This window comes from Ranitomeya variabilis, chromosome 7 (assembly GCF_051348905.1).
Source record: "Ranitomeya variabilis isolate aRanVar5 chromosome 7, aRanVar5.hap1, whole genome shotgun sequence".
In the NCBI taxonomy this organism is placed as follows: domain Eukaryota; kingdom Metazoa; phylum Chordata; class Amphibia; order Anura; family Dendrobatidae; genus Ranitomeya; species Ranitomeya variabilis.
Window position 1 is genome coordinate 71,339,944 of NC_135238.1, and position 25,298 is coordinate 71,365,241.

The 25,298-nt window shown below is 44.2% G+C and overlaps 2 protein-coding genes across 17 annotated transcripts in view; one reads left to right on the forward strand and one right to left on the reverse strand.

Annotated features, from left to right (window-relative positions):
- Positions 1-25,298, reverse strand: part of RBFOX1 (RNA binding fox-1 homolog 1) — a 957,869-nt gene that overhangs the window by 399,475 nt on the left and 533,096 nt on the right. For 2 of the 16 annotated variants that reach the window (XM_077275269.1, XM_077275264.1), the window contains exon 1: positions 1,079-1,233. The exons of the other annotated variants lie outside the window; for them this stretch is intronic. In XM_077275269.1, coding sequence (XP_077131384.1) covers positions 1,079-1,111 — 33 coding nt within the window. In that variant the 5' untranslated portion in view covers positions 1,112-1,233. Of the gene's footprint in view, positions 1-1,078; positions 1,234-25,298 lie in introns of those variants that run through there. 16 annotated transcript variants of the gene reach the window in all.
- LOC143785082 (uncharacterized) lies at positions 9,488-10,829 on the forward strand. The gene is made up of 2 exons (XM_077273754.1): positions 9,488-10,164; positions 10,251-10,829. The coding sequence occupies exons 1-2, from the start codon at positions 9,670-9,672 to the stop codon at positions 10,827-10,829; spliced, it is 1,074 nt and encodes a 357-aa protein (XP_077129869.1). The 5' UTR covers positions 9,488-9,669.

A 25,298-nucleotide genomic window follows, 5' to 3' on the forward strand; every position in this document is an offset into this window, starting at 1 on the left:
TCTTCCTTTCCATTAGGTTGCTATACAGTGAGTGTGGACGTTACAAGTGAAGGCCATTCCCCAGTGTTCCTCTGATTGTAATACTTTAGTCATTTCGTAAGCTGCTGTGAAGGTTGTAAGCCCTTTTAAAGTAACTTGCTGGCAACAGAGAGAAAAAAAAAACAAAATCCGAAGGATGGCAGACAGTCAGCATTTGCTAAATGTTTTGGACAGAAATTTAATGAAAACCACATTTCAACTCCAAAATATGCATTACGTGGCAGTGTATTAAATATAGTTTATTGCCTTTTCTGCAGTGAACCCAAACGAACCAGAAACAGAGGGGGACGGGGATTTCTATGCTTTACCGGGACTTCTCCAATGCTCAGAATGGTCATTTTAAAGCCAGAAACTGCAATGAATAAAAAGAATAAAAACATAGTTTGTTCCCTGTTGCCGGCAAACACAAAACTTCCCCCCCAAAAAAAAAAAAAAGAAATCCCGATCCCAAGCATACTAATAGGAGAATATTTAGAGGCCGGCATTATTTGGAGCTGCTTAGATGTTGGGGGCACAGTGCCTTGGATTTGTCTCCTCTCTCCGCCTGGACCCAGTTTACCTCTAGCTGACAAATTGCCTTTGTATTAGATTTGCTTTCCTGTGTTCCATTGCTCCTGCCAACAGCATTGCATATGCAAAGGACGCCTCTCCTACAGTAGTTAAATGAGCCAAGCAGTGTCTTTTTCCTCGGGGCATGGAAACAAAGAAGAGAAAATGCAAAATTACTCTGTAAACCTGCTGGTTAGAAAAGCAACTCAAATAGATGGATCAAGCAAAGCAGAAAAAAAAAGCCAGCACTGCATTCTCTCCATCTATCTCCTGAGCACTATGAGCGGCTGAAGACATCTAAGATCCTGGAAGCCTGCCTTCCTTCCCTCCTTCCTTCTCTTCTTCCTTCCTTCTCTCCTTCCCTCCTTCCTTCCTTCCTTCCCTCCTTCCCTCATTCCTTCCGTCCTTCCTTGCCGAGGATGCAGCCTACTATAAGACACACTTCCAGTATGTGCAAAGCCATTGTTATCGAGAAAGGAAGGAAATGTACCTGCTGCACCATCCTGCTCCCTTTCTTCTCCATAAACTTAGCAGCTGTTTGAGTCCCAGGCCCTGCAGCATCTGCCCAAAAGCAGGCATCAATTATGGATGAAGGCGTGCATTTTCTGTGTAATGTGTGTATAAGTGTAGATGGCAGGGGTGTCGAAGGAGGGGGAGCTACAATTCGAGCCTTACTGACCTCCCACTCAACATCTGACTGCTCCTAAAACCTAATCCAGATGGGACTCTTAGCTTGCTGCAGCTCACTCCATCAATCACAGCAAGGCACGCCTCTGTCTATCCCCGCCAGACCCTATAGCACACTGCTGAGACAATGATTACATGGAAAAGAACAAAGTCAATAGGATTTTTCTTCTTTTTTTTTTAACCTTACGGTGGGAAGCGTTAAGAGACGAATTAAGAAAAATGGATGCGTAAAATAGTATGTCAATGGGAAAAGGCAGGGGCAACGTGAAGACGGATGTGAGACGCGGAGGACTAGGCGGAATATGTCTTTAGAATATATCATTGCTTGCACTCAAGGTGACCACAAAAGCCATTTACATAAGAGCCCATAAAGGAAGGTCACCGATGTAAACAAGTGTTAGGAGGGAAAGTAATAAATATGCAAATTTTGGAAAGAACGCAAGAAATATGCAAAAGGAGAAGATTGGAGCAAAGTTGTTTCCTTTCAAATTAGCCTTTCTTTCTAGGGAAAAGTAACAGGACTAATGTCTGTGCTCGGAGGTAGCACAACAAATTGCCGAACATCTACATGTCATTAAACAAGTCGCACAAGGCCAGTTTGGGCCGTGGCAAGAAGGCGACTCCGGCTGAGATGAGGAGAAGCAAAACCGTAGAGTTCCGAGCACATTGTGTCCAGTTATCCTGTACAATGTAGATCTAGAATCTTAGACATCATCACAGGTACACAGGAGGCAAACAATCAGGATTTATCCAGAAACGCGGCATCTAGAACCGGGTGTTGCCAGCGATGGGCCGGAGACGCTCCCTGGCTTAGCACAGCTTAGTGGATCCCTGAAAATGAATATATTAGTATAACGATGGTATGCTTTGGAAGCTTTTTACATATTTTTAGGAAAGATGTATTCATCTCTTACAATATCATGTGGGGTCTATTCCATTCTAAATATAAAAAAACCTAAAGAACAAACATATATAAAGTAAATACTAGGGCAATGTGGGGCAGTATTGCGCCGGGGTTGCTCTTCCTTGGGGAATCGTAAGATCACTTGCTATATTTCGATGGCCAGGCCAAAGAATATATACTACCTAATGAAGATAGCGTGCCGCTATCGAAAAGTGTTGTGGAGTGCAATATATATTTAATAAAGGTTTGTGCCTTTTAATTTTAATTATTTTACCCTTTTTACCTCAGCGCTCCTAAAGACCGCGCCATCCTTTGTTTTCCCAAAGAATATATAGTGGGACATCTTTGGATTTCCATCAGCTTGGATATGCTCTTAGAGCAAGGAACGTATATAATGGATCATTATTAATTACACTATATTATACACCATGTTCAGTAGGTAAGGTATGTATATTCTGGTAAAGTTTACAGCTTAGATAAAAATTAAATGGAATATTTATATGCGCTGACATGTAGAAAATTAACCCTTGCACTATGATTATAAAGATTAGGTAAGGATAATGACAGATGTTTTAAATGACACTGATGCTAAAAGGAATCTGTCAGAAGATTTTTGATATGTAATCTGAGAACAGCATGAGGTAGGGGTTAAGACACTGATTTCAGGGATGTGTCACTTATTGAGCTGTGTGCTGTAGTTTCCATACAGTGAAGGTTTTATTACCAAGAGATTATCACTGCATGGACTACATGGCATCTAAGCCCTGGTCTGACCACGCCCCCTCCTGTGATAAGCGGCTCACTGTCACTATACAATGTACACAGAAAGCTGTAGTGTGAGCGCAGTTAGCTTTCTGAGTTCTGCTTAATCTAAAAACTCTGTGTGACAACTGCTGCACCAGTAAAGTAAGTGATACATTGCTGGAATCAGGGTCTTTTTTCCTACATTACGCCGCTCGCAGATGGGGTAGCAGAAAATCCCCCTGTAATAGTTATATTTTTAGAAGATACCAATAGCTAATTTTTAGGAACTGCTGGTGAAAGGTGTGATAGAGGTAGTGCTATGTTCACAGTATGCGGTATACTGAGTTTTTGAGGTGGATGACAAATTTAGCTCTGCTAAATCTGTATGTGTGCATTAAAGATATGGAACGAAAAATAGTGAACTGTCATGACACAATAAAGGACTAAAAAAGACCCCCACAGCTGTAGAATTCATTATAGGACATGATGCAACAAGAAATACACACCTGAAGATGCTGTCATGTTGTTGAAAGACGAATCTATCATTTGTCATTAGGATTATGTTTTTCCTCATGAGGGAAGCATAGAGTAGAGACAGAGATGATGATTCCCATGATGAGTCATTTACTGGGCTCCTTGCTGTAGTTTTAATAATAGCACTATTTTATGTGCTGTAGACCTGCTAGTATTCTCAATTATGAGCTCTGTGTAACCCCACATTTGCCTCTAATTGATTTCGTTATGCCCAAACTGTGCATAGAAAAAACCTGCCAATGATGAGGATGGCTGTAGCTCATGAAAATAAAGCACAACATAGTAGATTCCCATCACTGAAAGAATTAGCAGATCTGCAGCAAAAAAAAGCTGTGTTTTATCAAGACTACAGTAATAAACTCAGTAAATGAACCACAACTAGAATCAGAATTTCTGAACCTAATTTACACATATCTCAGATGATGAAGCATAAATTCTACATTTTTGATGCTGGAAATTGAACAGTATGGGTCTGGCAGCAATTATTTATTCTGGGGACAAGATGTTCACCCCCAGAAAAATATCTCTGTCCTTGGATAGCATTGTTATACATGCTGCTACATATCTAATTCTTTACATTACTTTCTATGTAAAAAGAGAAATCCAGATGGAGTCATGCGTAAATTACATAGAATAAGTTAGTATTATACTGTACGTCAGATTATCTATGTTAGTATAAGGTGAAATAATATTAGGTGCGTTCGCAGACCGGGGTCCACCGTGCAGGAGAAACCTGCTGCTAGTAAATGGCTGCGCTATATGGTGGTGGAGCGAAACCCTGTTACTTCACAGGGCCGCGGTACCGCACAAAAGAGCGCAAGCAAGGAGTCGCCAAACTCAGTCCCTAGACTCGGGATTGAAGTCCGTACAGACTACTTGCGCACAACACTGCACCTGGGTGTAATAGGTAACTAACAGAAATAGTATAAAGCACAAGGGTGCGAGCTGTGCCGTGCAGGCTGACACCACTAACCACCCAGACGTGGGTTAGGAAGCGCTCCCCTGGCACGTGGCCCCGCACTGGCGGTCACAGCAATGGACGCTGTATCGTGTGTAACACGTTGTGAGTTTAGTCGGGCGCTAGATAGCAGCCAAACACCATACACGAGCAGTCATACTTTAGGGATGGGATATTTAAGGAACGACTCGCACTCATCAACAAACACACGTATACAAATGTACACTAGCACATGGCCGTGCGGTCATGCGAAGCTTATATAGCTGCAGCATGAACAGGACCTTCCAAAAAAGGACCAATGGGAAGCTACCACAGAAGTTGAGCACCTTCAGGACCTTCCTGGAGGACCAATGGGATCCACTGCAGTATCTGAGCATGTGACCCTCGATCTTTAACGGGAGATCTCACCCTGTGCATATGCTCAGAAGGGAAAAAGCAGGACTTAGTCCCAAAAGCGTCTGCTCGCCGCTGCCCAGCACTGGCTTTAAAGGTAGGAGCTGGAAAAGCAGCAGTAACCCTAAGCACAGAGTGAGACGCTGGGACCGACGTCTCTGCTGAGCAGGCTCCACTGCGGCAGAAGAAGAATGGGAGACCGCAGCAGAAACGGCCCGAGATTCCCCCTGTGCAGAAGCGGGAACTCGACCCCTAACAATCTATGCATGTGAAGTGCAATTACACGCAGAAAAGCAACTTTAAGCTCCTGCGCCCCAATACAGACTCTGTTCCCATAAATTGGCATAATTTGTTACACACCTGTCCTAGGTCCGGGCTATGCTCCCTTCACCCCGGTCTGCTAAACTCTGTTGTGTTCCACATCATGCTTTCCACGTAGCCCGGTGTGCTCCCATGTGATGATCTGCCCAGGCCTATATAAGGCCCACCATCATACACATCTGTGTGTTGCTATTAAGTCTGAGCAACACAACCTGCTCAGTGTCTGTTCCAGGACCTCTGCTACCTGCCTGCAGCTTCTAGGACCTCTGTTACCTGTCTGCGGTCTCTAGAATCTCTGCTACCTGTCTGCAGTCTCTAGGACCTCTGCAGTCTCTATAATCTCTGTTGCCTGTCTGTGGTCCCTAGGACCTCTGCTGCCTGCAGTCTCTAGAACCTCTGCTACCTGGCTATGATCTCTAGGATCTCTGCAGTCTCTAGGACCTCTGTTACCTGTCTGCAGTCTCTAGGACCTCTGCAGTCTCTATAATCTCTGTTGCCTGTCTGTGGTCCCTAGGACCTCTGCTGCCTGCAGTCTCTAGAACCTCTGCTACCTGGCTATGGTCTCTAGGATCTCTGCAGTCTCTAGGACCTCTGTTACCTGTCTGCAGTCTCTAGGACCTCTGCAGTCTCTAGGACCTCTGCTGTCTGCAGGCTCTAGAACCTCTGCTACCTGTCTGTAGTCTCTATGACCTCTGCTACCTGTCTGTAGTCTCTAGGACCCCTGCTATGTGTTTACAGTCTCTATGACCTCTGCTACCTGTCTGCAGTCTCTAGGACCTCTGCTGCCTGTCTGCAGTCTCTAGGACCTCTGCTGCCTGTCTGCAGTCTCTAGGACCTCTGTTACCTGTCTGCAGTCTCTAGGACCTCTGCTGCCTGTCTGCAGTCTCTAGGACCTCTGTTACCTGTCTGCGGTCTCTAGGACCTCTGTTACCTGTTTGTCTTCAGCCTCCAGGACTTCTACTACCTGTCACCGGACTCGTCCATCTGCAGCCTGCAGGAACTCTGTGACCTATTTCCTGCATGCTTCATCTGCATGCTGTACTGAGGACCGTGGCCCGTGTGCGCACTCAGGCTTTGGGCTTTCAGGATCTACCTCACGTGGTGAGCCTAACAATACTGACTCTTTGTGCAGAGTGGATCTGTGGCTCCCGCAGGTGCTAGTGCCCAGATACCACTGCGACCTCTGCTGCCATACACCCCTGCTGCCATGCGATAGAAGGGAGGCCACGCAGAAAGTTGGGGCATGCAGCATGTAGGATGAATGTTCCTGTAACCTTCTGCACAATATTATCAGTTGTTCATATCATGTAGCATTCGGTAAGCAATAGTCACACACAATACTAAAGCACAGCATCATACTTCATGTGCATAGAGAGGTATAATAGAGTCCTGATGCGACTGCAGCCAGTCAGCTACATTAAGGGTATGTGCACACTTTGCGGATTCTTCTGCGGATTTTTCCGCAGCGGTTTTTGAAAATCCGCAGTGAAAAACCGCTGCGGTTTTCACTGCGGATTTTCCTGCGGTTTCTTCTGCGGGTTTTCAACTGCACTTTCCTATTGGTGCATGTTGAAAACTGCTGCGGAATCCGCAGAAAGAAGTGACATGCTCCTTCTTTTCTTCCGCAGCGGTTTCGCAATGAATTTTCCGCATCGTGGGCACAGCGGTTTTTGTTTTCCATAGGGTAACATTGTACTGTACCCTGCATGGAAAACTGCTGCGGATCTGCAGCGTCAAATCCGCTGCGGATCCGCAGCAAAAACCGCAAAGTGTGCACAAAGCCTAATTGGCTGTATGCTATATATCCTATGGTGCACAAAGCTGTCCTTCTTGGACCTTAAAGTTTCCAAAGATTGGACTTTTACCAACATAGCAGGTCCCAGGTGAAATCACTATTACAGCAGTAGGAGATAGTAATGAGATAAGTCATTTTTTCCTTGTGTGGGTCACTCCCCCCTTTGATGAGATATGCTCTTTGTGTGACTGTGTGTAAGGCTACGTTCACACTAGCGTTGTGCGCCGTTGCGTCGGCGACGCAACGCACAACGCACGCAAAAACGCGTCAAAACGCACGCAAAAACGCTGCGTTTTGCGACGCATGCGTCGGTTTTTGCCGAAAATCGGACGCAAGAAAAATGCAACTTGTTGCGTTTTCTTGGTCCGACGCTTGCGGCAAAAAAGACGCATGTGTCGCACAATGCAACAAAAAAAACCGCATGCGTCCCCCATGTTAAGTATAGGGGCGCATGACGCATGCGTCGCCGCTGCGTCGCCGACGCAAACCCGACGCACATTAGCTTAACGCTAATGTGAACGTAGCCTAAGAGACGCTCGGGAAAACAATTGACAACTGCTCTAAACTCATTTACTGCATGTCACAGAAAAATGGTTGTCACTTTTACAACTCCAGCTGTGGACCTGACGAGTGTAAGCCCCATATACATGATCACATCAAGAGATCGGCTCACACATCTCAGATTTTGTCAAAGGAGAGAAGAAGACATGTTTCCTCTTTCCTTTTTTAACTGGGATCCAGTCCCCCCATCATTAAAAAGGCGACAGGAGAACAGGTCTTCTGAATATTATGCTCTACCATACCTGCAGTAACTATTATAATACTGCACCCTAAGGACAACATTAAGGGCCGGAAGATATAAAAAAAAATCATCTCTCCCAGGAGTTGCTCTTTACGATAATTCTGTTTCAGAGGATTTTGCATAACCTTGGAAGTCTTTGATAGATAATAAGGCAAGCACACTTTTTCCATGCATAACTTTAGCCAGGTCACACTAACACACCGGATAAGATTGATTGCTTATTCAGGAGACACCTGCCTTAAAACTTCGCTAACTAAGTCACCTAAATTATAGAACATACAGAAAGGACAGTGTTTCTGCTCCAATTCTTCTTTATCTGGATTTATAATGTACTGTCCTTCAGAAACTATAGAAATTAATATATGGTGTGGAATCTATCTATCTATTATCTCTCTATCTATTATCTATCTATCTATCTATCTATCTATCTATCTATCTATCTATCTATCTATCTATCTATCTATCTATCTAGTGATATGACCACCGAGAATGACTTTTGGCTCACTAAGCAGATGTCAGCAAGTTATTCAGAAGGACATAAGTGGGAACAAATAATTGTGTGCATAGTATTTTGTGATTTAGCATAGCCCACAATATTTTTTGTAGCAATATGAATGCTAAGCAGTGAAACACAATTCCATTGCACTGAAGATGATGGACAGATTTATTTCGTGGTTAAGTGTAGAACACATGCAATGTCAAGATACTAGAGTTTTTCCTAACATATTTAGAAAGCTGCACAAAATCTCTGAAGAGACTATTTGAATATTTAAATTCCCAGGGGAATGTTGCATGGCCTGTAAGTCTCCTTACATTGACTTGGTACTTTCCATAAGGCTAGAGCCACGAGATGTATATTCTCTCATCCGAGACAATCAGTTGATTATGCAAATCACACTCTGATAAGAGTGTGATCAGCGTGTGATCCAATTTTCTTGGAAAAGGAGAAGATGGGGAAAAAATGCTCCATCTTCTCCATTTTATCAGTCCATGAAAATTAAACCAAACTCAGATGTCATCTGAGTGCACTGCAATGTTTTCCACAGATTCATTGACTTGCATGGCAAAGTGCGATCCAAATATCAGATTTAACTCAGGTATGCTGTGATGTTTTTTCGTGGACTGGCTTGGCCCGAGAAAAAAAAAATGAACACATGCACAGCTGCATAAAGTAGCATACATCTGAGTATGATCCGATGTTTCGTCAGATTGTACTCAGCCCAAAAATTCGGTCAAGTATATGAGCCCTAAGAGGAATCTTGCCTCTTAAACCCCTTATCAGAGCCACTCATTCATCCAAACCAGTTCTCCCATTTTGTGCTAAGAAGCAAAAACACATGAAAACCTGAGTGTTCAAATGCACTTTTTGGTTTGGTCTTCTCCTAAGTCATAAGACGGAAGCACTAGAGTTCAACTCCTTTTCCTCTTTAAAGAGTCTATTTGCACACAACAAAGATACACCGATTGGAAGATTTTTCTTACATGGGAAGTGCAAATGACCACATACATGGTAAAAGGAGCTCCATAAGAGAGAAGCCCTCATAGATGACCACAGAGGAATCGGATGTATGTCAGATAAGTTCTCTCCAAGGACATGATGGCCCTGAGATTATTTTTACCCTTACTCAGACTATCAAGCACCTCTTCAGTTGAAAGCCCCTATTTTACCCTTCGCCATGACAGCACCCACTGGAGAGATAGGGATCCACCCCAAGGAACAGGAAACCTACAGAGACATAAAAGGGGGCGGTCCCCCTCTCCTCCTCCTCAGTTTAGGTTTCCTGTTCCCAGGGGACAGGATCTCTGAAGACTACAGAAATCATACCTGGGCTAGGAGCATCCGCCTGTGCGGTTTCTGCGGGAACGGCAGGGGATGCAGTCCAGATGCAGCGTCGGGGGAGATTCCGTTAGACGGCTCCCCCCTCGTCTGGCCGGCATGTGGGATGGCTGAGTCCGGGAGAGACGACGCCGATTCCACAGGAGCAGCGCTGCAGAGGTGCGGCCTTGAACAGGCTCCAGACGCGGACCACCAGGTAAAAGGGTCCGGGATCTGCGGCACAGCTGCAGCGGCAGCCGGTACACCGCTCCATAGCGCAGGCCGGGATAATGGTGGCCGCACATGCGTGGAGCGGTGTAAGAATCCCCAGAATGACCCGGAAGTAGAGGAGCACTTCCGGGTCACTCACACAGCGGTGGGGGAAAGCGCGGTTTCGCGCATGCGCAGTGCACCGCTGCAGGAAAAAAAAAAAAAAAGTTTACTGACCGGATCCTGGCCTATAAAAAGGGGGAAGTTGCAAATGCACAGGCGATGCAACATGTCGTCCCCAGGCAAGACTGTGGACCCAGCAGGTGAGCCAGCCAGCAGAAGGTCCTCAGATGCCAGCCACAGGAGTGAGACCAAGGATTCAAGATCCAGAAAGTCGCAGCCTCCTATTTCGGTACCGTACAGCTTCACTGGGTGAGTGTGATTTCCCCTCTGCCTATAAAGCTGACACCCTTTTCCACAAATGTCTTCTTCTCCCAGGCCAAAAAGAGACAGAAATCTAAGCACAAGCAATGTGCGTTATGTGACGAGCCTCTCCCAGATTCCCACCCCAAAAAACTCTGCAATCAGTGTATGGCGGAAACAATGCAGAGTCCATCTATGTCGGTCACAGATATACGGGCCATAATTAGAGAGGAATTACAGGCCATCTCACAAGCCAGTACCCCCCCTAAAAAATCCGGGAAAGAAAAGGCTATATCCAGCTCTGAGTCCGAGGAGGAAGGCGTTATCCACTCAGACTCCTCGCAGGCGTCATCCTCTTCCTCAACACATTCCGACATTGAGGGTCGAGCTTGTTTTCCCCTTGATGGGGTGGACAACCTAGTAAAGTCCATCAGGAATACTATAGGTTGTGAGGATACAAAAGACGACCAAACTGCACAAGACATCATGTTTGCAGGGTTGGCAGAGAGGAAGAGAAGAGCATTCCCAGTAATTCCTGCGGTTAAGGCACTGATAAAGAGGGAGTGGGAGAAACAGGACCAGAGAGGTTTTCTCCTGTCAGCCTCCAAAAGGAAGTACCCCTTTAATGATGAGGAGTTAATTTTCTTGGACTAAAATCCCTAAGGTGGAAGCTGCAGTCGCCTCCACCTCAAAACAGTCAGCTCTACCAGTCGAGGATGCGGGCCTACTTTCTGATCCTCTAGATCGGAAGGCAGAATCGTCACTGAAACGATCATGGGAGGCTTCCACGGGCATATTTAAGCCATCAATTGCCAGCACGTGCACAGCTAGATCCATGCTTGTGTGGATTGATCAGCTGGATCAACAGATCGAACAGGGGGTCTCCAGACAAAAATTGCAGGATGCGATACCACTAATTAGAGGTGCAGCAGCATTCATGGCCGATGCTTCAGCTGACTCTCTTCGCCTTGCTGCAAGATCAGCCGCTCTAATTAATAATGCCAGACGTGCGTTATGGATGAAGAGCTGGAAGGGGGATACGCAGTCAAAGGCTAAGATCTGCGCTATTCCGTGTGAGGGTGAGTTTTTGTTTGGGAAAGCATTAGACGAGATCCTCAAAAAAGCAAAAGAGAGGAAAAAAGCCTTCCCTGACCCCTCAATTCCTTTCTATAGGAAGACCTTTAGGAAGAGGCCGTTCGGGAAAAGAACACAAAATGAAAGACCGTCACGATGGGCCACAAGAGAGGGAAAACAGGGTGGCACTATGTTCAAAGGCCCCCCCTTCCGTAGAGACAACAAATTCTGAAACACCAGACACCCCAGTAGGGGGCAGGTTAAAATTTTTCTTTCCCCAATGGCGAAAAATTACGTCAAGTTCCTGGGTGCTAAATATTATTAAGGAAGGAATGAAAATAGAATTCCTCCAAATTCCCCATGATTCCTTTATTTTAACAGCCCTTTCCTCACCAGTGCAACAGAAGGCCCTTGAACTAGAAATTAGAAGTCTTATAGTTAAAAATGTTTTAGTTAGGGTGCCAAAGGGACAAGAGGGTAAAGGGTTCTACTCTCCGTTATTTTTAATCCCTAAACCCGATGGTTCATTTCGAACAATTATAAATCTTAAAAAACTCAATACGTTTATTAAAAATTATACGTTTAAAATGGAGTCTATTAGATCGGCCATTAAGCTCCTTTTTCCAAATTGTAGAATGGGCGGCATTGATTTAAAAGATGCCTACTACCATCTCCCTATCCATAGTAGGTATCAAAAATACTTAAGAGTGGCAGTAACTCTTGAGGGGGAGATTCATCATTTCCAGTATACAGCCATGCCCTTTGGTCTCTCCACGGCACCCAGGATCTTCACGAAGGTAATGTTAGAAGTAATGGCCTACCTTCGCCAGAGAGACACATTAATCATTCCCTACTTAGATGATTTTTTAGTGGTAGGAAATTCATCCCTTCAGTGTGCGGAACGATTAGCTGACACTGTCTCGTCCTTAGAAAGCCTGGGCTGGATCGTCAACTATAAAAAATCCAGACTCACCCCACTTTCTCTTCAGACATTTTTGGGATTTAATCTAGATTCCATAAAGCAAAAATGTCTACTTCCCCAAGAAAAAATATCTCTTATAGAGGGTAAAGTTGTGGCGGCCATTCACAAACCTCAAATGTCCCTGAGAGCAGGAATGTCCTTGCTAGGATCCCTCTCCTCCTGTACTCCAGCCGTTCAGTGGGCACAACTTCATACCCGAACATTACAACATCAGATACTTCGGGAACAGAGAAAATTTCTGGGGCACCTTGAATCGAAAATAACTTTATCCGAGAATGTCTTATCCTCCTTAGAATGGTGGCTAGATAAAGACAACCTAGCGGGGGGTGTCCCTTGGGTAATATCTCCATCCCACACGATAACTACGGACGCTAGTCCCCACGGGTGGGGCGCACACATGGGAGATAGATTCTGCCAGGGAACCTGGGATAAGAATGAGGATTTATATTCATCAAACCTAAAAGAATTGAATGCGGTAAACTATGCACTGCGTCAATTTCTCCCACAGCTACGAGGAAGCCACGTCAGAATCTGTTCAGACAACACTACGACAGTGGCATATTTAAACAAACAAGGCGGCACAAGATCAGACGCTCTAATGTCTTCCGCAAACAGTACCTTAATCCTGGCCGAAAAGCATCTGTTGTCCCTCTCGGCAGTCCACATCAAAGGAGAGGACAATCAACAAGCGGACTTCCTAAGCCGACACACTCTTCATCAAGGAGAATGGTGTCTCAATCCTCACATTTTCCACAAGATAACATTGTTATGGGGCAAGCCCCAAATAGACCTGTTCGCTACAAAACAAAACAAACAAGTCCAGAAATTCGCATCTCGGTCCCGTGCAGATCACCCGGACATTCTAGATGCTCTTCAAACACCCTGGCAATTCAAGCTAGCGTACGCTTTCCCTCCGATAATTCTGCTTCCACAAGTAATACGGAAGATCAGGGAAGAGCAGGCCAGGATAATACTGATAGCGCCATTCTGGCCCAAGAGACCATGGTTCTCATGCCTACGGTCGATGTCGGTGACGGATCCTTGGGTCCTTCCCTTAATCCCAAATCTTCTCTCTCAGGGACCTTTCTTCCACCCTCAGGTGGACAGCCTCCACCTGACGGCCTGGAATTTGAAAGGCAGATACTAAATTCCAGGGGGTTTTCAAAAGGCCTAATTGATACACTCCTGCTTAGCAGGAAACCATCTACAACAAAAATTTACACCAAAGTATGGAAGAAGTTTCTACAATTCCATACTAGTTCAAACCCCTCTGAAGTCCCAATAAAATCTATACTAGAATTTCTGCAGAAAGGGAAAGAGTTAGGTCTGTCAGTTAACACATTAAAGGTCCAGGTGTCCGCTCTGGGTGCCCTCTATGGCCATAATATTGCTGGTAATAAATGGGTATCCCGCTTCATCACGGCCTGTGAACGAGTTACTCCTGTCCACATTCCTAGGGTAGCTCCTTGGGATCTAAATCTAGTCTTAGACTCTCTAACAGAATCTCCGTTTGAGCCTATAGACACAGCATCTTTAAAACACTTGTCGTTAAAAACAGCCTTCTTAGTAGCCTTAACATCGGCTAGAAGAGTCAGCGACATTCAGGCCTTGTCAATAGATCAACCTTACCTTCTCACATTTCATGACAGACTAATCTTAAAACCGGACCCCTTATACCTTCCTAAGGTAGCAGGGAAGTTCCACAGGTCACAAGAGATACATCTTCCTACTTTCTTTAAAGATCCCTCTACTCCTGAAGAACAAAAATTCCATACTCTAGACGTCAGGAGAGTAGTTTTGCAATATATTGAGAAAACTAGTAGTTGGAGGCAGAGTAGGGCTCTGTTCATATCCTTCCAGGGCAAAAAGAAAGGATATGGAGTCACAAGAGCAACATTATCCAGGTGGATAAGAGACGCTATCCGGTTGGCTTATTCCATGAAAAATGAAGAACCTCCGGAGGGCATCAAAGCACATTCCACCAGAGCCATGGCTTCTTCCTGGGCCGAAAAAGGGAACGTGCCAATCGAAGATATATGTAAGGCTGCAACTTGGTTGGCTCCTTCCACTTTCTATAATCACTACAGGCTCGACCTGTCTTCTGACTCTGACCTACACTTTGGCAGGACTATCCTCAGCACGGTGGTCCCCCCTAGGTGTTGGTCTCTGGAAATCTCTCCAGTGGGTGCTGTCATGGCGAAGGGTAAATAGCCGGATTACTTACGGTAATGCCCTTTTAATGAGTCCATGACAGCACCCAGTCACATCCCTCCCTAATAAAAGCCAATGTAATTACTTCTATGAAGTTTATATTCTGATGATACATTGTGATGATTGACTAACACTGGCGGTCCTCCGGGTACTCTGAAATTAAACTGAGGAGGAGAGGGGGACCGCCCCCTTTTATGTCTCTGTAGGTTTCCTGTTCCTTGGGGCGGATCCCTATCTCTCCAGTGGGTGCTGTCATGGACTCATTAAAAGAGCATTACCGTAAGTAATCCGGCTAATTTGCATTATTTTCCATACTTTACTTCACTCTCCCAGTACATGTGCCACCATAGCAGCTGTATGTGGCCATCTATATATATATATATATATATATATATATATATATATATATATATATATATATATATAAAACTGAGAGTATGTATGTGTGTGTATGTATGTATCAAGCCATGCCCACTGCACGCCCACTGCAGAAGGAGAGAGTAGGATGGCGGGTGGAGAATGGGGCTGTTAAGGGAGAGAGCGGGACTTGGGTGGAGAGCTGGGCTGCTGAGGGAGAAAGCGGGATGGCCAGTGGAGACAGAGGCTGCAGAGGGAGCGAGTGGAACGGCGAGGGGAGAGCGGGACAGAAAGTGGAGAGCAGGGCTGCGGAGGGAGAAAGCGGGATGGCCAGTGGAAACAGGGGCTGCAGAGGGAGAGAACCGAACGGCAAGTGGAGAGTGGGACAGCAAGTGGAGAGCGGGGCTACAGAGGGAGAGAGCAGGACGGCAAGTGGAGAGCAGGCCTGCGGAGAGAGAGAGCGGGACAGCCAGTGGAGACAGAGGCTGCTGAGGGAGAGAGCAGGGCTGTGGAGGGAGAATGCAGGATGGCCAGTGGAGAGTGGGGCTGCGGAAGGAGAAAGCATGACAGTGGATGGAGAGCTGGGCTGCAGATGGAGACAGCGGGGCTTCGGAGCAAAAGTGTGGCTGCTGAGGGAGAGAGCAGGATGGCCAGTGGATACAGGGGCTGTGGAGGGAGAGAGTGGGACGGTGGATGGAGAGCTGGGATTTGGAGGAAGAGAGCGGAATGGCAAATGGAGAGCGGGGCTGCGGAGGGAGAGAGCGGGACGGCAGTTAGTTATTATGCCTGGGCAACGCCGGGCTCTTCAGCTAGTAAAAAATAAGTGCTATGCTCATCTTCAGTAACATTTTTTGGAATTCTCAAGATGCAGATAAAGTAAAACAATTTCCCACCATTTTGTCTCCACAGCTCCGATGTAGACTCCATGGTAACGGACTACAAACTCTACATAGTTTGATCCTGCAGGTAATTTCCCTTCTGTTTATCCTCTACTTATCACTGAACTACCAAATGCACATACACACCAAAATAAGGAACAAATGGAAAAAAGTACGAGTCTTCAAGACTGCAGAAATGCACTACAGAGAATTGGTTTGTTTTAGGTTACCATGGAAACGTTCAATTTTTATAAGAAGGATAGAAAAGAAAAAAAAATATATATTTTTTTTAATTTTTAGGCTGAATTTATTTGGATGATGACATAAGAATTTGGTTCCAAAGGTATATATAGCCTTCATCTGTATAGTGTGTATTACAGCATCTATATATTTAGCCCATTTTTAGAGAAAGTACAAATAATAAACTAGTAAATAATTCTGCCGATTACCTCTTCCACATACAAAAAATAAAAAAAAATATGTCTTTACCACAGTCTCTTCAGTTTTGTTTTTGTGAGCCAAGAATCCAGTGGAGATGGTGATTTTATCAAGTGCTTTCAGCCAGCCATAAACAGACAGCTGTCTCACCCCCACATCCCTAGGGTCATTTTTCTACGAGAAAGGGCTAGGATCAATTATTTGCAGGGAAGATGGAAAATCCTCTTGTGTGATATTGAGCATTCCTGACCATCTCGGTGCCGAAATTCTCCCCTATGTAGCCTGATACTAAGCCTCAGCTTTGGATCAGTGGGACTACAAATGGCCAGCGTTTTAGCTGATTGCCATGCAATGAAGCTAAAATCTGACATATGATATTTAAATGTTTGTGTAATGTGTTGTGAAGGTTAATATAATCATGACACCTTCTAAAACTGTGTAAACAAGACACTCTCTATCATATGTGATGTAGTGCGTCTGTAGCGCCCCCTACAGGAATATACTCAAACCTTCTCCCCCATGCTGTTCCATCTCCATCAACAAAGGATGACCCAACTCTGATACTTTACACTGTGCTATCCATCACCCAACATTTCAGCTGTTTTCTGTATTCATCCTTCATCTCGCAGTATCTGTAACACGTGTGCATTAGAAAAATGTAATGAGAGTATTACTCCAACACTTTCACAAATTATCACCTCCCTGATAAATAGTATGAATCCTACCATGAATTCGCTTCTCAATGAGATAAGTCACAAACCTGTCAATGAAGTGTAAAAATCTGTAACTGCTACTCAGTAAGGAAAACGTAAAAAGATGCCATGGCTTTATCCTCCATTGCAGACTAATACTCATTAGGGCAAGTGCAGATGGCTGAATTTTTGGTCTGAATGCGATCCGGCAAAACATCGGATCACACTTGGATTAATGTCATTCTATGGGTCTGTGCACACGTTTGATTTTTTTCCATTGGACAGATTATGTCCAAGGAAAAAAATTGCAGCTTGCACAATTTGCATCCGAAATTGGGATCGCACTCGGCATACAAGTCAATGAGTCCGTGGAAAAATCGAATGATATCCGAATGCAGTCTGTTTTTCAAGGAATAGCAGAATGGAGAAGATGGAGAATTTTTTTTCCAAGTGCTCTTCAGTCAAGTAAATGGGATCACCCTGATGACTGGTCAAACTCTGATCAGAGTGTGTTTAGCACAATGGGACCAATATTGATAGCAATACGGTCGTGTAACCCTAGCCTAAAGGTGACCATGAAAGTGGTTAGATCATATTTACCAGAACCAGAACTGTACCCAAACTTGAACCAGAACCCAAACCTCATTAAAAACAATGGTTATCCAGACTTTTCCCTTCACCCACAACAGCACACCTGAGAGTGATCCACCCAGCCGTGTTGTCATGGGTTCTGGAAAATCCGGCTACCGGTAAATAACCTTGGTGTTTTCAGCTGGAAAATTATCTCTCTCTCTGCAACAGACTTCCCCCGGAACACCGAACATTGCAACGGACTTCCAGAAGAAGTCCACGTACGGCATTTAGGACCGGACACTAAATTCCCAATACGAAGCCTGAACTTTTAAGCTCGGGTTCGCTCATCTCTAATCATACTTATTATAAAAAGCAGTATTCACTGCTATTCTTCCCATCAAAATTACACACACAGGGCAGAACCCAAACTGCACCATTGTTAGTCAATGCGATCAGGTGAGTGTCATCATGATATCACGATTCTTACACTCTTTTTATGTAGGCTTTTTTCTGCTGTGATGTAACAAAAAAAATAAAAGTCTTGGCAAAAAAATCTTTAATAGATTACATCATTATTCTGGTAGTTATAAATGTTATGTCCTGGATTAGCAAAAATTCTGGATTAGACAATAGCAAGTGAAAATTGTTTAATACATTGAGGAAAGAAGCCTTTGATAAAATGTTTCTCCATTCAGACACTTGTTTGCACACAAAAAAGGAAATGTAAGGCCATGATTTCAAAGGAACCTGTCACATTGTACACACTGTCTGATCCGTGGACAGCATGGTATAGCGAAGGAGAAGCTGAGCAGATTGATATATGGGTTTGTTGGAAAAGATTCAGTATAAGGCCGCCGTCACACTTGCGAGTTTTACGGACGTAAGAGCGCAGAAACTACGTGCGTAAAACTCGCATAACATACGGCACAATGATTCTCAATGGGTCTAGTCCTATCAGCCGTATATTACGGATCTGTAATATACGGCGTTCTACGGCCGTACAAAATCGCAGCATGCTGCGTTTGTCAGCGTATTGCGCAAATAATACGCCAATGAAAGTCTATGGGGGCGAGAAAAATACGGATTCCACACGGACCAGCAGTGTGACTTGCGAGAAATACGCAGCGGTGTTAGTGAAAAGTCGGTAATTCAATTGCCGGCTTTTCATTTCTCCTTCCCAAACCCGACATGATATGAGACATGATTACATACAGTAAACCATGTCATATCCCCCTTTTTTTTGCATATTCCACACTACTAATGTTAGTAGTGTGTATGTGCAAAATGTGGGCACTGTAGCTGCGCAAATAAAGGGTTAAATGGCGGAAAAAATTGGCGTGGGCTCCCGCGCAATTTTCTCCGCCAGAGTAGTAAAGCCAGTGACTGAGGGCAGATATTAATAGCCTAGAGAGGGTCCATGGTTATTGGCCCCCCCGTGGCTACAAACATCTGCCCCCAGCCACCCCAGAAAAGGCACATCTGGAAGATGCGCCTATTCTGGCACTTGGCCACTCTCTTCCCACTCCCTGTAGCGGTGGGATATGGGGTAATGAAGGGTTAATGCCACCTTGCTATTGTAAGGTGACATTAACCCCTTCGTGACATGCGCCGTACTAGTACGGCGCTGCCGGCACTGCATTAGTGCCAGCCGCAGTACTAGTACGGCGCCCCGATCACCGCGGTCTCGCGCTGAGCGCCGCGGTGATCGGGTGCGGGTGTCAGCTGTATATGACAGCTGACACCCCGCAGCAACGCCCACGATCGGCGCTGTCGCCGATCGCGGGCATTTAACCCCTCTGATGCCGCTGTCAATAGTGACAGCGGCATAGAGGGGGATCGCGCAGGGACGGGGGCTCCCTGCGCTCTCCCACCGGAGCAGCGCGATGAGATCGCGCTGCTCCGGTGACCTGGAAGGAGTCCCCGGATCCAAGATGGCCGCGGGACTCCTTCCGGGTCATAAGATGACCCTGCTTGCCGGCGTCTGCTGAGAATCCTCATAGCAGGCGCCGGCAAGCCCCTGCAATGTGCCTGTCACATCGGTGATCAGACCGAGTGCTATGCACACGGTCTGATCACCGATCTGTGATGTCCCCTCCTGGGACAAAGTAAAAAAGTTAAAAAAAAAATTTTCCACATGTGTAAAAAAAAAATAAAAAAAAATTCCTAAATAAAGAAAAAAAAAAAAAAATATATTCCCATAAATACATTTCTTTATCTAAATAAAAAAAACACCACACAATAAAAGTACACATATTTAGTATCGCCGCGTCCGTAACAACCCCACCTATAAAACTATATCACTAGTTAACCCCTTCAGTGAACACCGTAAAAAAAAAAAAAAAAAAACGAGGCAAAAAACAACGCTTTATTCTCATACCGCCAAACAAAAAGTGGAATAACACGCGATCAAAAAGACGGATATAAATAACCATGGTACCGCTGAAAACGTCATCTTGTCCCGCAAAAAAAAAGCCACCATACAGCATCATCAGCAGAAAAATAAAAAAGTTATAGCTCTCAGAATAAAGCGATGCAAAAACAATTATTTTTTATATAAAATAGTTTTTATTGTGTAAAAGCGCCAAAACATAAAAAAATTATATAAATGAGTTATCGCTGTAATCGTACTGACCCGAAGAATAAAACTGCTTTATCCTTTTTACCAAACGCGGAACGGTATAAACGCACCCCCTAAAAGAATTTCAGGAATTGCTGGTTTTTGTTCATTCCGCCTCCCAAAAATCGGAATAAAAAGCGATCAAAAAATGTCATGTACCCGAAAATGGTACCAATAAAAACGTCATCTCGTCCCGCAAAAAACAAGATCTCACATGACTCTGTGGACCAAAATATGGAAAAATTATAGCTCTCAAAATGTGGTGATGCAAAAACTATTGTTTGCAATAAAAAGCGTCTTTTAGTGTGTGACGGCTGCCAACCATAAAAATCCGCCCAAAAAACGCTATAAGAGTATATCAAATCAACCTTCATCACCCCCTTAGTTAGGAAAAATAATAAAATTTTAAAAAATATATTTATTTCCATTTTCCCGTTAGGCTACTTTCACACTAGCGTCGGTACGGGGCCGTCGCGCTGCGTCGGCCCGACATACCGACGCATACTGTGCAAGCGCCGCACAACGGGGGCAGCGGATGCTGTTTTTCCACGCATCCGCTGCCCCATTGTGAGGTGCGGGGAGGTGGGGGCGGAGTTCCAGCCGCGCATGCGCGGTCGGAAATGGTGGACCGTCAGCACAAAAAAAGTTACATGTAACGTTTTTTGCTGCCGGCGGTCCGCCACAACACGACGCAACCGTCGCACGACGCTTGCGACGTGTGTCAATACGTCGCTAATGTTAGTCTATGGGGAAAAAACGCATCCTGCAGATGACTTTGCAGGATGCGTTTTTTCGCCAAAACGACGCATTGCGACGTATGCAAAAAAACGCTAGTGTGAAAGTAGCGCTAGGGTTAGGACTAGGGTTAGGGTTGGGGTTAGGGTTTCAGTTAGAATTGGGGAGTTTTCACTGTTTAGGCACATCAGGGGCTCTCCAAACGCGACATGGCGTCCGATCTCAACGCGTTTGTTTGCGTTAAAAACGCATGCGTTTTTATAGAAAAAAAACAGAACACACACTGAAAAGTCACCCACCACCATCAAGGTGATAAAGGGATCCAAACCCTAACCCTAAACTCATCCCTAACCGTTTAATGAACATTTTCTGACAGTCATAGTGCCACGTATTTCAGTGCCACGTATTTCAGTGCCACGTATTTCAGTGCCACGTATTTCAGTGCCACGATATTTCAGTGCCACGATATTTCAGTGCCACGTATTTCAGTGCCACGTATTTCAGTGCCACGTATTTCAGTGCCACGTATTTCAGTGCCACGGTATTTCAGTGAAATATCATGGCATTTACGTGAAATACGTGGCACTTATATACGTGGCACTTATATACGTGGCACTTATATGCGTGGCACTTATATGCGTGGCACTTATATACGTGGCACTTATATACGTGGCACTTATATACGTGGCACTTATATACGTGGCACTTATATACGTGGCACTTATATACGTGGCACTTATATACGTGGCACTTATATACGTGGCACTTATATACGTGGCCACTGAAATATCGTGGCACTTATATACGTATATACGTATATAAACGTATTTCAGTGCCACGTATTTCAGTGCCACGTATTTCAGGTTAGGGGTAGGGGTAGGGTTAGGGTTAGGGTTTTTTGGTTTTTTCTTGTTTTCTTGTGTTTTTCTATAAAAACGCATGCGTCTAAAAAAACGCATGCGTTTTACCGCGATTACATGCGTTTTTTCACACATGCGTTTTTTTAAAAAACGCAAGTGTGAAACCAGCCTTACCCTTGGGAAAATAAAAACATGGGGGCTAAAATATAATTTTCGTGGAAAAAAATATATTTTTTATTTTCGCGGCTCTGCGTTATAAACTGTAGTGAAGCACTTGGGGGTTCAAAGTTCTCACAACACATCTAGATAAGTTCCGTGGGGGGTCTAGTTTCCAATATGGGGTCACTTGTGGGGGGTTTCTACTGTTTAGGTACATCAGGGGCTCTGCAAATGCAACATGACACCTGCAGACCAATCCATCTAAGTCTGCATTTCAAACGGCGCTCCTTCCCTTCCGAGCTCTGCCGTGCGCCCAAACAGTGGTTTATCCCCATATATTAAGTATCAGCGTACTCAGGACAAATTGGACAACAACTTTTTTTGTCCAATTTCTCCTGTTACCCTTGGGAAAATAAAAATGTGGGGGCTAAAATATAATTTTTGTGGAAAAAAAAATATTTTTTATTTTCACGGCTCTGCGTGATAAACTGTAGTGAAACACTTGTTGGTTCAAAGTTCTCACAACACATCTAGATAAGTTCCGTGGGGGGGTCTAGTTTCCAATATGGGGTCACTTGTGGGGGGTTTCTACTGTTTAGGGACATCAGGGGCTCTGCAAATGCAACATGACACCTGCAGACCAATCCATCTAAGTCTGCATTTCAAACGGCGCTCCTTCCCTTCCGAGCTCTGCCGTGCGCCCAAACAGTGGTTCCCCCCAATGTATGGGGTATCAGCGTACTCAGGACAAATTGGACAATAACTTTTGTGGTCCAATTTCTCCTGTTACCCTTGGGGGAAAAAAAATTGCGGGCTAAAACATCATTTTGTGGAAAGAAAAAATGATTTTTTGATTTTCACAGCGCTACATTCTAAACTTTAGTGAAACAACTGGGGGTTAAAAGTGCTCACCACACATCTAAATAAGTTCCTTAGGGGGTCTTCTTTCCAAAATGGTGTCAATTGTGGGGGTTTCCACTGTTTAGGCACGTCAGGGGCTCTCCAAACACGACATGGGTTCCGATCTCAATTCCAGCCAATTTTGCATTGAAAAGTCAAATGGCGCTCCTTCCCTTCCGAGCTCTGCCATGCGCCCAAACAGTGGTTTATCCCCATATATGAAGTATCAGCGTACTCAGGACAAATTGCACAACAACTTTTGGGGTCCAATTTATCCTGCTACCCTTGGGAAAATAAAAAATTGGGGGCAAAAAGATCATTTTTTGTGAAAATTAATATTAATTTTTTTTTACGGCTCTACATTATAAACTTCTGTGAAGCACTTGGAGGTTCAAAGTGCTCACCACACATCTAGATTAGTTCCTTAGAGGGTCTACTTTCCAAAATGGTGTCACTTCTGGGGGTTTCCACTGTTTAGGCACGTCAGGGGCTCTCCAAACACGACATGGGTTCCGATCTCAATTCCAGCCAATTTTGCATTGAAAAGTCAAATGGCGCTCCTTCCCTTCCGAGCTCTGCCATGCGCCCAAACAGTGGTTTATCCCCATATATGAAGTATCAGCGTACTCAGGACAAATTGCACAACAACTTTTGGGGTCCAATTTATCCTGCTACCCTTGGGAAAATAAAAAATTTGGGGCAAAAATATCATTTTTTGTGAAAATTAATATTAATTTTTTTTACGGCTCCACATTATAAACTTCTGTGAAGCACTTGGAGGTTCAAAGTGCTCACCACACACCTAGATTAGTTCCTTAGAGGGTCTACTTTCCAAAATGGTGTCACTTCTGGGGGTTTCCACTGTTTAGGCACGTCAGGGGCTCTCCAAACACGACATGGGTTCCGATCTCAATTCCAGCCAATTTTGCATTGAAAAGTCAAATGGCGCTCCTTCCCTTCCGAGCTCTGCCATGCGCCCAAACAGTGGTTTATCCCCATATATGAAGTATCAGCGTACTCAGGACAAATTGCACAACAACTTTTGGGGTCCAATTTATCCTGCTACCCTTGGGAAAATAAAAAATTTGGGGCAAAAATATCATTTTTTGTGAAAATTAATATTAATTTTTTTTACGGCTCCACATTATAAACTTCTGTGAAGCACTTGGAGGTTCAAAGTGCTCACCACACATCTAGATTAGTTCCTTAGAGGGTCTACTTTCCAAAATGGTGTCACTTCTGGGGGTTTCCACTGTTTAGGCACGTCAGGGGCTCTCCAAACACGACATGGGTTCCGATCTCAATTCCAGCCAATTTTGCATTGAAAAGTCAAATGGCGCTCCTTCCCTTCCGAGCTCTGCCATGTGCCCAATCAATGGTTTACCCCAACATGTGGGGTATCGGCGTACTCAGGACAAATTGTACAACAACTTTTTTGGTCCAATTTCTCCTGTTACCCTTGGTAAAATAAAACAAATTGGATCTGAAGTAAAAATTTTGTGAAAAAAAAGTTAAATGTTCAATTTTTTTTAAACATTCCAAAAATTCCTGTGAAGCACCTGAAGGGTTAATAAACTTTTTGAATGTGGTTTAGAGTACCTTGAGGGGTGCAGTTTTTAGAATGGTGTCACTTTTGGACATTTTCTGTCATATAGACCCCTCAAAGTCACTTCAAGTGTGAGGTGGTCCGTAAAAAAAATGGTTTTGCAAATTTTGTTGCAAAAATGAGAAATCGCTGGTCAACTTTTAACCCTTATAACTCCCTAACAAAAAAAAATTATGTTTCCAAAATTGTGCTGATGTAAAGCAGACATGTGGGAAATGTTGTTTATTAACTATATTATGTGATATAACTCTCTAATTTAAGGGCATAAAAACGAAAAATTTGAAAATTGCTAAATTTTCATAATTTTCGACAAATTTCTGTTTTTTTCACAAATAAATGCAAGTCATATCGAAGAAGTTTTACCACTATCATAAAGTACAATATGTCACGAGAAAACAATCTCAGAATCACCAGGATCCGTTGAAGCGTTTCAGAGTTATGACCTCATAAAGTGACAGTGGTCAGAATTGTAAAAATTGGCCGTGTCACTTAGGTGAAAACAGGCTTTGGGGTGAAGGGGTTAAGCCAGATTAATAATGGAGAGGCGTCAATTATGACACCTATCCATTATTAATCCAATAGTACGAAATGGTTAATAAAACACACACACATTATTAAAAAGTATTTTAATGAAATGAACACACAGGTTGTTTTAATATTTTATTGCTCTCTCAATCCATTTGCAAACCCTCGCTTGGCAAAATAATAAACGCACAAGATACATACCCTCAGATGAACCGTCACGTCCCACGAGGTAATCCATCTGAAGGGGTTAATTATTTTACAGCCATGAGCTGTGCTAATGCACTCGCTCGTGTCTGTAATCCCCGGGTAATGAAGGAAATCTGAGTGATCTGTACTTACATTGAGTTGCAGTGATGCGCCCTCTGGTGGATGAACTCATTAACTGCAGCCTTGGAAAAGTTCCCACGCTCGAGTTCATATGAGTTCATCCACCAGAGGGCGCATCACCGCAACTCAATGTAAGTACAGATCACTCAGATTTCCTACATTACCCGGGGATTACAGACACGAGCGAGT